The sequence below is a fragment of the Leucoraja erinacea genome, chromosome 16 (genome assembly GCF_028641065.1).
Source record: "Leucoraja erinacea ecotype New England chromosome 16, Leri_hhj_1, whole genome shotgun sequence".
Lineage (NCBI taxonomy): Eukaryota > Metazoa > Chordata > Chondrichthyes > Rajiformes > Rajidae > Leucoraja > Leucoraja erinaceus.
This window is the reverse complement of record NC_073392.1, coordinates 23,702,496-23,717,722: the sequence shown is the minus strand read 5'-3', so window position 1 is coordinate 23,717,722 and position 15,227 is coordinate 23,702,496. Positions and strand designations below refer to the sequence as shown.

At 45.4% G+C, this 15,227-nt stretch overlaps 1 protein-coding gene across 1 annotated transcript in view; it reads left to right on the top strand.

Annotated features, from left to right (window-relative positions):
- plxnd1 (plexin D1) overlaps positions 1-15,227 on the top strand; it is a 72,816-nt gene that overhangs the window by 19,893 nt on the left and 37,696 nt on the right. The window contains exons 5-14 of the mRNA XM_055647861.1: positions 356-488; positions 3,476-3,656; positions 5,103-5,211; positions 8,665-8,776; positions 9,900-10,004; positions 10,622-10,708; positions 11,520-11,613; positions 12,711-12,874; positions 13,988-14,139; positions 14,498-14,597. Coding sequence (XP_055503836.1) covers positions 356-488; positions 3,476-3,656; positions 5,103-5,211; positions 8,665-8,776; positions 9,900-10,004; positions 10,622-10,708; positions 11,520-11,613; positions 12,711-12,874; positions 13,988-14,139; positions 14,498-14,597 — 1,237 coding nt within the window. The remainder of the gene's footprint in view (positions 1-355; positions 489-3,475; positions 3,657-5,102; positions 5,212-8,664; positions 8,777-9,899; positions 10,005-10,621; positions 10,709-11,519; positions 11,614-12,710; positions 12,875-13,987; positions 14,140-14,497; positions 14,598-15,227) is intronic.

The window sequence follows — 15,227 nt, the reverse complement described above, 5'->3', positions numbered from 1 at the left end:
GACCCTTCTTCAGACTTGTCATGGGAGTGGGCGGTACAAAGATAAAATGTAGTCAGAAACAGTAAGACGTAGGAGAACTGGGAAGAGAGAGGGGTTGGAGAGAGAGGGAAAGCAAGGGCTACTTGAAGTTAGAGAAGCCAATGTTCATACTGCTGGGCTGCAAGCATTTTGTGGTCTGTATATGTCTCAATCTGAGCTGTGTATGATATTCACCTGTCACCCCAGTGTGCTTGGTCTCAGTTTCTGCTAAAACGTCCTCGGAATAATCTGTGCATGCCTCGTATGTGCATGATTATGTTGTACAGAGTCTTTGAGCTGCCTGTGCATAACCCACACTATGACTTTTCTTTCCCAGCTGTACTCTACAGCAGGATTGTGCTAATTCCACTCAACCCTCATTCTGGATCGACCTCAACTCTGGAATAGCAAAATGTCCAACCATGAACATTACTCCGTCAGAAATCGACAATAACCTTGCAGCCGTAAAGGTTCTGTATATCTCTTGGTTTCTCTCCTGATAACAGTGACTGAATGCTTGGTGTTTTCTGATTTTTGAATGGATTTTAAACATATATTTATATCAGAACCTGTGGGCACCAACACTGTCCAGAGGCAGTGAATATGGTGAACGGTGCAAGGGGGCTAGGGTCACAAAGGATATTGCTAACAGGATTGAGTGAGACATTGTAAACGATGACTCAAGAATGGTTTGAATGAACTAAGGCTGTCATTGACTGCAGCAGAAACAATATAGACTGTAGTCAGGATGCTAATAATAACCAGAATCTTTGTTATTATACTGAAAGGCTGCTTTTCATCTCAGGTCTATCAGTCTTTCTTGTCTGGAAGTTGCAAGGCTGTATTTATATCTGAGTTATAGATTCGTACAGCATGGAAACAGGCTCTTCAGCCAAAGTTGTCCACGCCGACTAAGATGCCCTGTCTAAGCTAGTCCCATTTGCCTGCATTTGGCCCATATCCCTCCAAATCATTCCTATCCATGTGCCTGTCCAAATTGTACCTGAATAAACAACTTCTTCTGGCAACTTGTTACCCACCAATCTCAGTGTGAAAAAGTTGCCTCTCAAGTTCCTCTTAAATCTTTCCCCTTACCTTAAACCTAGGCCCTCTAGTTCTTGATTCCCCTAGATCAAGGTTTGCCACCTCCCTTCTATGGTGCTCTATATATTGCCTGAAGAAACTTTCCTAAACACATTTGACACATTCCTCCCTGTAAAACCCTTTGTACCATGGCTGTCAGTCTATATTGGGAAAGCTAAATTTCCATACTATTACAACTCGTATTAGTCTTACAGTTGGCTGCAATCTTCTGGCATATTTCTTCCTCTAATTCCTATTGACTATTTGGGGCCTAGGGTACACTCCCAACAAGGTGATCACCCACACAGCCTCACTGGACAAACCATTAGTAATGCCATCACAGACCACTGCTGTCTTGTTCCCCTTTAACATTAAGCTGCCAGTACTGTCTCGCCCTTAGCCAGTAATGTGTAATGGCTATAGCTAACTCATTGATTTCATAAACTTTACCACTAACTAACACCCTGCCATCATATTCACTTTGACTATCTCCGGCACCTCTCGTCCCTTTCTCCATCTCTTTGTCTCCAACATTGGGGTTAGCTATTGATTGACGATAGACAAAAAATGCTGAAATAACTCTGCGGGTCAGATAGCATATCTGTTTCGGGTCAAAACCCTTCTTCAGATTTTCTATTGACTGGCGTCTATTATAAACCACTGACTCCCATTGTTATCTGGACTACACCTCCTCCCACCCTGTATTTTGCAAGGATGATATCCCATACTCCGAATTTCACTGCCATCGCTGTATCTGCTCCTAAGATGAGGCTTTCCATTCTAGAACATCTGAGTTGTCCTCTTTCTTTAGTAAACGTGGTTTCCCTCCTGCAGGTTTTCCTCATGCTGTTGTTGATGGAGCCCTCACCTAGTGCCTCCTCTGGCCCGCAGTTCTGCTCTAGCTTTCCTTCCCCCGGATGGAACAAGGATAGAGTTCCCCCGGCCACTACCTTTGACCCCACCAGCCTCCGCAACCAGCACATCATTCTCCGACACCTTCAACATGAGCCCACCACCAGTCACATCTTCCCATCCCCACCAATCTCTGCTTTCTGAAGTGACCACTTCTTCTGCAAATCCTTGGTCCACTCATCCCTTCCCACCCAACCCAGGTACTTTCCCCTGCAACCACAGGAGATGTAACACCTGTTCCTTCACCTCCGTGCAACCACCCAGGGATCCTAGAGCCCTTGCAACAAGGTTCACAAGCATCTCTTCTAACCACATCTACTGCTCCCCATGTGGCCTCCTTTGCATCAGTAAGACCAAGCGTAGATTAGGTGACCATTGTCATTGGTTCGCCAAGACCTGCTGGGTATCCCAGTTGCAAACCTTTTCAGCTCAACTTCCCATTCCCATTTCACCTTTCTGTCTTTGGCTTCCTCCATTGCCAGAGTAGGAGTGTAGAGATACAGCATAGAAACAGGCACTTTGGCTCACTGATTCCACACCCAGCATCTATTCGCACTATTTCTCTGTTATCCCACTTTCTCATCCACTCCCTCCACATTAGGGGCAATTTGCCCTGGGCAATTACCCAACAAACCTGCATGTCTTTGGGATGTAGAAACATGCAAACTCTACACAGATGGCACCCAAATTTAGTAACTATCCATCCACACTCCCCATATTTCCTTTCTGGGTCCCACACACCTTTCTCTCACAATACTGCCCCCCTTTTCCTTCACTTGGCCTCCTTCCACTTTTATACCTTACTCTGGCTTCACAATTTACTCCCCTTCACTCTTAATAGCCTTAATCTTATTTTCATCTCTGGTCTTTGTCCACTTGTCTGTTTAAAAAAAAAAAACCCTCCTCGGCACTACTACAATTAGTCTGAAGAAGGATCCCAACCTAAAACCTCACCTCTCCATGCCTTCCAGAAGTACTGCTTGACCACTTGAGTTACACCAGCACTCTGTCTTTTGCAGTCATTGACTTCCTTATTGATTTACAACCTCCCACCTGCCGTACTACAGCATTGGGTCCCATCTTCTTGCTAATCTAGTGCCCCTCTTCCAGCAACATAGAGCTTTCTGATCTGTATATGGTCTTCCTTTCTATCTCTGCGTTCTCTTCTGGGTCTAGAACCGTGCAAGAAATGTAGATCTTTTATTTCTGCTGTCCATGATTGTTGAATATGCCAAAGCTATGGAATCCTCTCCTGAAGCGTTTGCCTCTTATCTTCTCACTTTTGTAATTTAGTCCTGAAAAACATCTGCGTTTACCAAGCATTTACTGCAGTCTGTGGTCAATTTTAATTTTGTGTGCTAAGTCTCCAGTTGTGATCTATCTATGTCAAAAGATATGAAGTTTATGCAAGTTGTCTCTGTCTATCCCACTGTTGCTGAAAGCGGTCTTCCTTTCTTTGTAGAACATTGAAATCATCATCAATGGACATGTCCCACAGTTAATGGGCAGGGATGTTCGCTGTCATTATGTTAATGTGGAGAAGACTTCAGCTACCATCTCTGAAAATAATTCAGGCCCGTCACAGATGGTGCACTGTCCTTTCCTACAGAAGGCCAAGTACCCAGCGTTCTTGTCCGATAAAGGTATGTAGACTCTATGTAGAAGCTTGACTTCTTGCTGATTGATAGACCAGGCTTAGACTATTTTGTTGAACATTTGCGCTTGGTCCACCATGGCCTACTGGATCTCCTGATTGCTAACCATTTTATCTTTCATTCCCATATCCCATTCCGACATTTCTGATCTGGGCCTCCTCCATTGCCAGAGTGAGGCCACACGCAAACTGGAGGAACAGTATCTCATATTCCACTTGGGGTGATTACAACCCAATGGTATGAACACTGAATCCTCCAATTTTAGATAACCTTTAACTGACCCTCTCCAACAACCCACTTTCTCACTCCCACCCCCTCTCTCACCACCCCCTCCCTTGTGCCCTCACTGTACCTTTCCCAAAAAGCTGCCACAGCTCAATTAATCCACATCCTTTACATATGATGACAGATATATGTGACTCTCATCAAATGTCTTTGGAAACCCATATATATGACATCATCCACATTTCTCTTTCCAAACCCTTGTGCTACTTTATCTAAATTTTCAGCAAAAACACAGCTGCTATTAAGAGGTGCTTTGCCTTTAACTCATTCATCCAATCTTTCTTAAATCCATTCACTGCAAGTTCTATTCCTGATAATTATTCTGTAACATTTCCCACTGCCTTGGTTAAACTTATAGCTCTGTAAAATTCTGTTAACCTTACAGCTCTCACAAAACTATAGATGATGCAGGAATCTTAGATAGACACAAAATGCTGGAATAACTCAGCGGGACAGGCAGCATCTCTGGAGAGAAGGAATGGGTGACATTTTGGGTCGGGACCTTTCTTCAGACTGATATCAGGGGAGAGGGAGATACGTTGATAAGGAAGTGTAAGGTATAAAAACAGGATAAAGAGAATGGAAATCAATTGAAGTGTATAATAGATAATTGTTAGCTGGGAGAAGTTAACAACAAATATAGTTGAAGACAATAAGACTGGCCGGAGAACGGAAGGGGGAAGCTACCTCAGCGAAATATGAAGGTAGACAAAAGTGCTGGAGAAACTCAGCGGGTGCCGCAGCATCTATGGAGCGAAGGAAATAGGCAACGTTTCGGGCCAAAACCCTTCTTCAGACCCTTTTCTTAAACACTCTGCGAAATATGAGTTGCTTTTCCTCCAATTTGCGCTGGGCCTCACTGACAATTGAGAATGCCCAGGACAGAAAGGTCAGTGTGGGAATGGGAGAGGAGTTAGTGCAGGAATCTTGATGAAAACCCTCCATTTTAGTGCTCCACTCTGAAGTCTCCTCAAAGTATGCCTACGTTGACAAAGTTCTCCTCCTCCTCTGAGTCTGAAGAAGGATCCCAACCCGAAATGTCGTCTGCTTGACCCGTTGAGTTCCTCCAAGCACTGTGTATTTTAGCTCTGTGTTCTTCTGGTGTAAGATTGGCACGGCCTTGATTAATACTGTTTATTTAATATTTAGATCATGTTATTGTAACAGTGGCAATCGAGGTGGACAATCGATTGATCGTGTCTGGAAATGTAACCTTCTATGATTGTGAGAGAACAGGAAAGGTTGATGCAAAGACAGCGTGAGTCGCCCATTGTTACCATTCTTGCTTATGTTGTGTCTCTATATCGATTCACAGAGAAGCACGGCCCTGGGCAAACTGAATATCCTTTATCATTAAACCCAAGAAAAGGAAAATCCTCCATTCACTGACCCCAGAGAGAACATAGGAAAGGGCCCTTCGACTCCTGATGTCTGCACTGACCGTGATGCCAAATTAAATTAATCGCATCTGCCTGGACATCGTCCACATCCCTCCATTTCGTCTAGTCTAACCACTTCCTAAACATTGCTATTGTATCTGCTTCTTTCTACCCATTCCTGTAGCAACACTTTCCATCCACTGTAAAAAACAAATATCCATTGTAAATTTCCTTTACACATCCACCCTCCCACGTTATAGTTATTAACCCTAGTATTTGGTATTTCCATCCTGGGAAAAAGTCACAGACCTTCTACCCTACTATGCCTCTCATAATTTTGTAAACTTCTATCAGGTCGCCCCTTACCTCCAATATTCCAGAAAAAAACAAGCCAACTTTGTTCAGCCTCTCATATAGCTAAACACTCTTCGATCCAAACAACACTGGTAAATCGCCTTTGCACCTTTGCCAAAGCCTCCACATTGTTCCAATAATGTGGCAATCAGAGCTGCACATAATACTCCAAAAACAGCTCACCATGGCTTACCAATTTTTATTGCCAGTGCCCTGTCCATGAAGGCAGGCAGTCTACTCATTTTTACCACCCTATCTACTTGTGCCACTTTTAGGGAGCTGTGGACTTTCAGCCCGATCCTCTGTGCATCCATGCTTCCAAGGGTCCTGCCCTTACTGTGTACTTCTCTCCTTCCAAAGTGCAGCATCGCACACTTGTCCAGATTAAATCGCACCTGCTATTTCTCTGCTAAATTTCCAACTGATTTGTACCCTGCTACATCCTTTGGTGACCTGCCTCACCATTTCCAGCTATTTCTGTGTCATCTGCAAATTTACTGATCGGATCTCCTACATTTTCATTCAAATTATTTGTGTACATCATAAACAACAGAGGTTCTCAGCGTTGCTGCTTGCCAAACACAGTTGGTAACACCGCCAGTCAGAGAAATACCTTCCTCTACTACCCATTATCTTCCACGACCAAGCCAATATTTATCCAATTTACTCTCACTGTAGATCTAATGTGAATTAACCTTCTCTACTATTATAAAATTCCGTGGGATTTTACCTCATCTTATCTGTCTGTGATATTTTGTGCAACCTCTGCTTTCCTAGCCTCATTTTAAGTACTCGCCCACACTTTCTCTAGCCCTGAAAGTCTTCCATCCTTGTAGCAATGTGCAACATCCATTATTTCATTTCTCAATGATTCCTACTTGTCAAACCCCAATCTACTTATTCCAAGTTCTTATGATGTTGAAATTGACCTTTCCTTCTGATTCAGGATCTTATTTTCTGGACCACCCATAACTCTAACTACCTTGGACATGAATATGCAGGGAACGAAGGGATATAAATTATGTTCAGGCAGAGGAGATTAGTTTAACTTGGCATCAAGTTCGGCACAGACAATGTGGGCGGAAGGATTTGTTCCTGTGTTGTACTGTTCTTTATCCCCTGTTCTATGTATCTTGAACTTTGCAGTAATATTACCACCATCTCCGAGATGTTTTCCCACTGACATTTCATATAGTTGCCCAGGTATATTTCCTAAGATTATCTCCAGTACCGTCCTTCTTCAGTAGGACTATCTAAATTCTTGCTCAAGAAGCTCTCCTAGATATACGTTAAAAATTCCTCCCTCTCCCAGCTTTTCACAAATAGGCGAACCCAGTTAATATTGGGAAAAATGAAAACTCTTATGAATTCATCTCTATTAGTTTTACACCTCTACAATTTGCCTACATATCTGTTGCTTTGTTTCCTGCTGACTGCTATGTGGTGTGTAGTATGTCCTCACCAAAGCGATGACCCACACAGCCCCATTAAAAGCCCTTCCTTCCAGGATATCCTCCCTTCTTACTGCGTGGACTCTTTACAGAATATGACAATGCCCCTTCCCTGTTGCATTTCCGATCATAAACCCTCGCATCACATCGGAAGTTTGTGCGCCAATGAATGATCTGGTGCTGGTACTGTCCTTCTTTTAACCATGTCTCTGTGACAGCAACAATATCAATATTCTCATGTGTTGATCAGTCCTCTAAGTTCATCTGCCTTGCTCGTCAGAATCCTTGAATTAACATTTCAGCTCACATTCTTACCGTGTGCTTTAAAACATCCACGTCTGCTCCGCCTATAGGATTGACTTGGCTTTCTACATTTAACTGTGACTCCAGGCCTGCGCCCCCACCCCCTACACTGACACAGTGTCTCATTGTTTAAGAAGGAACTGCAGATGCTGGAAAATCGAAGGTAGACGAAAGTGCTGGAGAAACTCAGCGGGTGCAGCAGCATCTATGGAGCGAAGGAAATAGGCAACGTTTTGGGCCGAAACCCTTCTTCAGACTGTGTCTCATTCCCTTGCCAACTCTCCAGCAGCACCAACAAATCTCCCCACGGATAGATAGAACACAGAACAGTACAGCACAGGAAAAGGTCCTCCGTCCCACAATATCTGTGTGAATATGATACCAAATTATTTCTGTGAGATATGGACTTGAACCCCAAGACCCCTCTGTACATCAATGCTGTTAACACTGTTATTCTAGCTTGTGCAGGTTGCCATCTTCCCCAAAAAACATTTCAGAGATCCAGAAATCTGAAGCCCACCCTCTACACCATCCCTTTATTCACATCTTAGTTTAGAAATACAGCGTGGAAACGGGTCCTTCAGCTCACCGAGTCCATGCCAACCAGCGATCACCCATACACTAGGGACAACTTACAGAGGCCAACTAACCTACAAATCTGTGCATCTTTGGAATGTGAGAGGCAACTGGAGCAGCCGGAGAAAACCAATGTAGTCACAGGGTGAACGTGCAAATTCCATACAGACAGTATCCCTAGTCGTCCTGGGATACTCCTGGTGCTCCGGGTTTCCTCCCACACTGCAAAGAGGTACAGGTTTGTATGTTAATTGGCTTCGGTAAAATTGTAAATTGTTCCCAATGGGCATAGGGTAATGCTAGTCCATGGGTTGATTGATGGTTGGTGCGGACTCAGTGGACTGAAGGGTGTATTCCATGCTGTATCCCTAGAGTCAAAGTGCATGTGTGTGTTTGTCGGGCAGGGGATGGCCAGCAGTGATGGATCTGTATCAGCATGTTGTGTTGTGATGGAGGGACCAAATGCAGTGGGATTGTGTAAGAATATGTTGTGACATTCCCACACTTAGGACATCATTGGTTCTAGTTAATTCCACTTGATTGCTAGGTAAAATGTGTCTGTTTTACATTTCCAATGAGCATGCAACTGGGGTTAGGCGTCTGTTATTTCTGTGCATTGTCATTACTGGTGTTCTTTGGATTTTTCAGATGCAGAAGTTGCTTACAAACTCGTTGGACCTGCTTCTGGTGTGTACCCAATCACAAGTGTGTCTCACAGAAAGCAGAGTGCAAGAGCAGTGTAACTGGTGCAGTACCTGAGGTAAGGTAGTGTCCATACTTGTGAAGAGAGGAATGCTCCTTAAATTCAGATAACATGGCACAATACATCCGAGGAACAGGCCCTTCAGCCCACAATGCCCATGCTGAACATGATGCCATTTTGAAATAATCTCTGCCTGTATGTGATCCATACCCCTCCATCCCCTGCATACCCATGTGCCTATCAAAAAGTCTCTTTAATGCCACAATCAAATCACACCCACCCTGGCAGTGCATTCCAGGCACCCACCACTCTCTGTGTAAAAAATGCTTGCTCCGCATATTTCCTTTCATTTTTTGCCCCCTAATCTTAAAACTTTGCCCTCCAGTCTTTGACATTTCCATCTTAGGAAGAAGGTCTTCCCTATCTATGCCTCTCAAAATTTCATATATCTGTACATCTGTCAGGTTTCCCCACAATCTCTTGACACTCCAGAGAAAACAATCTGATTTTGCCAGCCTCTTATTATAGTTACTACCCAGAAATCTAGGTGGCATCCCATCTGCACACTCTCCACAGCCTCCACATCCTTCCTGTAATGGGACGATCAAAACCTCAGACAATACTACATAGGCAGGCTAACCAAAGTCTTATAATGCAGTAGCATGACTTTGTGACTCTTACACTCAATGCCCTGAACAATGAAGGCCAAGCATATTATGCAGTCGAAACAAAGATCTGCAGATGCTGGTTAATACACAAAAGAACACAAAGTGCTGGAGTAACACCTTGCGCTTTCTCTCAGGTAGAAAACTTTCTGCCAGTGAGCTGTAAATACTCATTATTTGTGCATATTTAAGGTCAAACATTACATTTTTACTCTCCAAAAAAATAAATTAATCAGGTAAATTGCAGAAGATAAATGAATGGGGAGCAGATTTGGGACTGAATGTCAGCTTTGTCAGCTTCCACTTCTTGGTGACAGTGTCTTCAGTCTTATTTATCTGCGTCAATGAATAATGAAGCAGGAGGTTTGCACGACTACCTGTCCAGCCTCCCGCTCTCGGGCTGAGGGCTGGGAATGTCTCTGCTGGATATGGGAATCGTCAGTCCATTACTGAGGAGGTGCTCTTGGATGGGTTTCTGGGTGCTTGCTTTAATTCTCTGCTTCTTTCTGTTGCAGACTTTCGCACAGTGCCCCCAAATGATGCCGGTTCAAGTCCTGCCAGTTTCCACTGGGACCACCCGAAGCTTCCCAGTCTCCATAAAGAACAGTGCACCGCTCCAGGTAACCACTGCAGACTTTTCCCTGATTAGATAACCAGCATAAAATGGCCAGAATAAAGGCAGTTACTGGGCATGAAGCCTGAAGAACATTTGACAATGGTCAACTGAATATTGGACAACTTGTCAGGTGATCTTGGAGCGTAGCCAGTCACAGATGTCACAATGAGTTCACGCTGTTTGTTATAACCTCACCTGCCCCAACCACAGGACCCTGAGCCGGAGCAGGGGGACACCATCACATGCACATTCCCCTCCACATCACTACACCAGCACTCATGGTGGGGGTGGTGGAAGGGGTCGCATCTCAAAGAGTCCGAGCTGAGGGCGCAGGCTGGTGAGGAGGGGATTAGGATTGATCTGAAGGTCCATACCAAGGCTGGTGTAGATAGGGTTCAGAGAAGATAGGTGGGGATGGGGACAGGTGAGTGAAGCAGCTGGTCAGAACAGGAGGGTTGGACCTGAGGGCCTTAGAGTGCTGATGGTGCAGGTAAAGAGACGAGGGACTAAGAGTTAAGACAGTGGCATTAACGGGAGGGAACAGAATGAGGCAAGGGCAGGATGTGGGGCTGACCTGGGTGAGAGTAGATGTCATTCTTAGAGTATTCTTCTCTGTTCTAGGGCAGAAAACTGCAGTGTGAGGTTGGACACCAGGTATACGAGGCGCGGTGGCTCAACAGTTCCCAGGTGTTGTGTGAGGATGTCAGGGTGAGTACAGTGCTATACCTCTACTATTCTTCCACAGGGCCTTGACCACAAACAATTGGAATTAAATAGTTGCATGGCAAAGGAGATCCAACCCACAGCAGCACACTGGACTCAGCAGCCTCCTTGATCTAACATTACAACATCAGCTACCAGCCTCATCGGCCTCTCAAACACCTCTGTCAGATGTGACTCTGTTGATGGGATCTTCCCTTTAAGAATATCCCAGGGATCTGAGCACCACGCTAAGTCTGAATTTTGTGGGTCTTCCGCGTGTGGAATGAGCCTTGGGAAAAGTACACTGACTGAAACCGTCATCCCTTGGATGAGCGCAAGAGGCCCATGGTACTATTTGAAAAGGGGTAGATGACTTACCCCTGGCACCGTGCCCAATAGCTATTGGGCACGGTAACCTTAACTAGCATTTCCAAAAGTAATTTATCTAGTCCCTATTGGCTTATATATGTTGGAGCTTGCAGCGTGCATGGGAATTTGCATGTGGGAGCTTGTGGTGTGCAGGAGCTTGCCATGCATGGCAGCTTTTGTATGGGAACTTGTGATGCAGGGGTGGTTGTGCACAAGAGCTTTCACTTGGAGCTTGCAATGGGAGCTGGTGGTTGGAGGCTTCCAGTGCGTGGGAACATATAGTGCATGGGGAATTGTGCATCGGTGATGGTCCAAAGGTGGTCGTGCATTAATGGGAAAGGTTTGGCACAATTGCACCTATCTGGCTTTCACCTGCACACCTTTACCCCTCTCTGATCCCTGCTGCCTCCTGGAGTCCCATGCAGCTCATCATTTACTTTGTTCACAGTTGTTTACAGCCAACTCAAGCCAGCACTTTCCCATCAGTCTGAAGCTGAAGGAAGACCCAGAGAAGCTGATTGACAATCCCAGCACCATCTCAGGTTTGGTAAACTATGCGTTAATGCACCTTGGCATGTATAACAGGTTGCCCGGCCTTGTCTTGCTAGATCTTGTCAGACTGATTCTCCCTGTATTATTTAGAATGGAATTACATGCTGCAGATCTTTTGCAGGAGTGGTGAAATCTCCATTGGCGAGCCCTATAGTAGCAGAGAGTTTACTGTTGGAGATCCTTGAAGGAGTGGAGATCCCCTTGGGTGATCCTGCAGGAGTGGAGAGATTCCTTCAAATGATCCTTGCAGGAGTGAAGAGATCTCTCTAGGTGATTCCCACAGGAGCGGAGTGGTCCCCAAGAGGGAGGTGCTCTCCACAGGAGTGAATTCCATAATACGTGAATTCCGTGTTGGATGAAGCTCCTAATGAAGAGACACGCGAACCCATCTCTGAATGGCCTTAGATGGTTACTATGAGAATGGTTGTTTCGGTTGGATTCAGGCACATCCAAAGTCCAGTTAGCCGACCTGTGCTTCTTACCAACCTGGCAATGTCTGGGGGAGTTGTATACTATGTCTGATATGTGCTGTCTCTGCCATGGGATGTGTTACAGGACAATGCAGACAGACTTTTACTCTGTGTCTGACCTGTGCTGTTCCTAACCCAGCAATGGGAATGTTTGAGGGAGTGAAGAAGGAGTTTTACCCTGACTGATCCACACTGTCCCTGCCTCAGGAATGGGAATGTTTCAGACAGTGGAGATGGAATTTTACCCTCTATCATATCTGTGTTGTCCCTATGCTAGCAATAGGCATGTTTGGGATGGTGCACAGGGTGCCATGAACTGTATGTAACCTGTGCTTTCCCTCTTCTGGCAGTGTTGACTTGGCAGTGTAGAGGCAGCATTTATTTCATATCTACATGTGCATTGAGAATTAAGAGACCTGACTCAATTAAGATATGAAATCTGGAAAAGGACCTGGATTTCTTGAAATGACATTAGATGCTAAAAATACGATGAATATGGTTTGTTAATGGCCGGCTGGAAATCACCACACATTGCTTATTCAACTGCTTGCAAAGCTCATTAAGCCTGGGCATGAAAGTAGGGAATGAGACATGACTTGGACATTCTGTCTCTGCAGTGGTGGTGTACAACTGTGCGAGTGGGAGCTCAGACTGCTCAGAGTGCTGGGGGCGACAGAACCGTGGCCATCAGTGCATCTGGTGTGGGACCACCCAGAGCTGTAAGTTACAAAGTGAGTGCAGGCAGATCGCTGACGTTTGTCCTGCTCCTGAGATTCACAGGGTGAGTATGCCTTCTCTACCCCATGCCTTTCACACTCCCTCAGCCTCGCCTTGCACCAACCATCTTATCCTCTCTGCCTGTGCTCCCCACCCCAGGGAGGCAATTCCCCATATCACAGCCTATTCTATTCATGTTCCAGGTGTACAGTCCTCTCAACCTCAGATGTGTGAGGGTGTTGTGGGGTTGGTGAGTGTGTGAGGGTGTGGGGTCGGTGAGTTGGTGAGAGTGTTGTGGAATCAGTGTATGGCTGGGTGTGAGGGGATCAGTGTGTGGCTGGGTGTGTTGGGTTAGTGAGTGAGTGAGTGGATGTGTTGTGGGGTTGGTGAGTGGGTGAAACATAGAAAATAGGTGCAGGAGGAGGCCATTCGACCCTTCGAGCCTGCACCGCCATTCAATATGATCATGGCTGATCATCCAACTCGGTATCCTGTACCTGCCTTCTCTCCATACCCCCTGATCCATTTAGCCACAAGGGCCACATCTAACTCCCTCTTAAATATAGCCAATGAACTGGCCTCAATTACCTTCTGTGGCAGAGAGTTCCAGAGATTCACCACTCTATGTGTGAAAAATGTTTTTCTCATCTTCGTCCTAAAGGATTTCCCCTTTATCCTTAAACTGTGAACCCTTGTCCTGGGCTTTCCCAACATCGGGAACAATCTTCCTTCATCTAGCCTGTCCAACCCCTTAAGAAATGTGTAAGTTTCGATAAGATCCCCCCTCATTCTTCGAAATTCTAGTGAAGGTGTGGGTTTGGTGATTGTGTGAGGGTGTTGTGGGATTGGTGAGTGTGTGGGTGAGTGAGTGGGTGCTGTGGGGTCAGTGTGTGGGTGAGTGTTGGGTCAGGGTGAGGATGTTGTGGGGGTCAGGGTGAGGGTGTTGTGAGGTCAGTGTGTGGCTGGGTGTGTTGGGTTAGTGAGTGAGTGAGTGGATGTGTTATGGGGTTGGTGAGCCTGTGAGGGTTCCGCAGTAACTCATGTTTTTGATTATATTGTGTGGTGACAGAATGTGGGTGACTGCAGGATTTTGACCACTTGTGCATATAGTATTTGTAGAGTATTGCGCTGAGGACGATGACACCAGGCCGATGGAAAGCTCTACTATTTCTTTCAGATAGAACCACTGACTGGTCCTGTGCATGGTGGCACGCACCTCACTATTAGAGGCCGGAACCTGGGCCGCAGGTTCAGTGACATCGCTGATGGTGTTCGCATTGGTGTCGTTTCATGTATCCCTGTACAGGAAGATTATGTTGTCTCATCACAGTATGTAGTTTCACCATTTCCTTTTCTCCATTCTGGGCATGAAAACATGTGATAATAGTAACCACTAACCCTTAATGCATTGAGCAATCACAGGCTCCGTGCACACTTGTCGGTGAGTGCCGAGCCAGTGAGAGCCGTGATTTTGTATGTGTGAACGTGGTTTATGTGTGTTACGGTAATTTGTGCTTAGGTGGCACAATCTGGTTCTTTATGTGTGCAATCTTTATCAGTTTGAACTGAGTCTGCGTATGCACAAGATTGGCTGGGGTGGGGGAAGGAATATGCAGTTGAGAAGAGGAGCAGATGGAAATAAAGAGAAGCTGAGTGAGGTGATACTGAATGTTTGTTTGTCTTTCAGGATTGTGTGCATAACTGAAACGGCCAACGGAGAGTTCACCAACGCAGTAAGCGTTAGGGTCCAGGAGGAAGAAAGCTCCAAGCAAAGATTCTCTTTCTTGGTAAGTCACAATTTCACTAAGATCATCCAAACGTGGCAAGGAAACAGACAAGGAAATCGAATCATTGAGTCACAGAGCATGGATCAGGCCCTATGGGTGGGGAATGGAGTGATATAGACCACGTGCAGGCAGGTGGAACTAGGTAAATTGACATCATGATCAGTACAGACTTTGAGAGCCAAGGGGCCTCTGCTCAACTGTTCTATACATTATGCTCTATGTTAATACTCTTAGTGCTGTTCAACTGATGTTTTGTTCAGCCGCAACATGATATTCCTTGGCCCATGTCTTGTCTGCAAGGTAAGTACACCTAATACATTTTCACTGTCCTGTCCACCTGCTCGCCATTTTCAAGAAGCTGTGGACTTGAACCCCAATGTCTTTCTGTACAGCAATGCTCCAGAAGTCCGTGCCTTTTAGAGTATGTCCTACCAGATTTTGACTTCCCAAAGTGCAATACTTGATAGTTATCTTGGATTGAATTGCATCTGCCACCACACCGCCCAACTTCTCAACTGATCTATGTCCTGCTTTGTCTTGAGACAGCTTTCTTTGCCATCTACAACACCCCCAACTGTTGTGTTATCTGCAAGCTGACAGATCAGACCACTACATTCTCAGCAAAGTAAT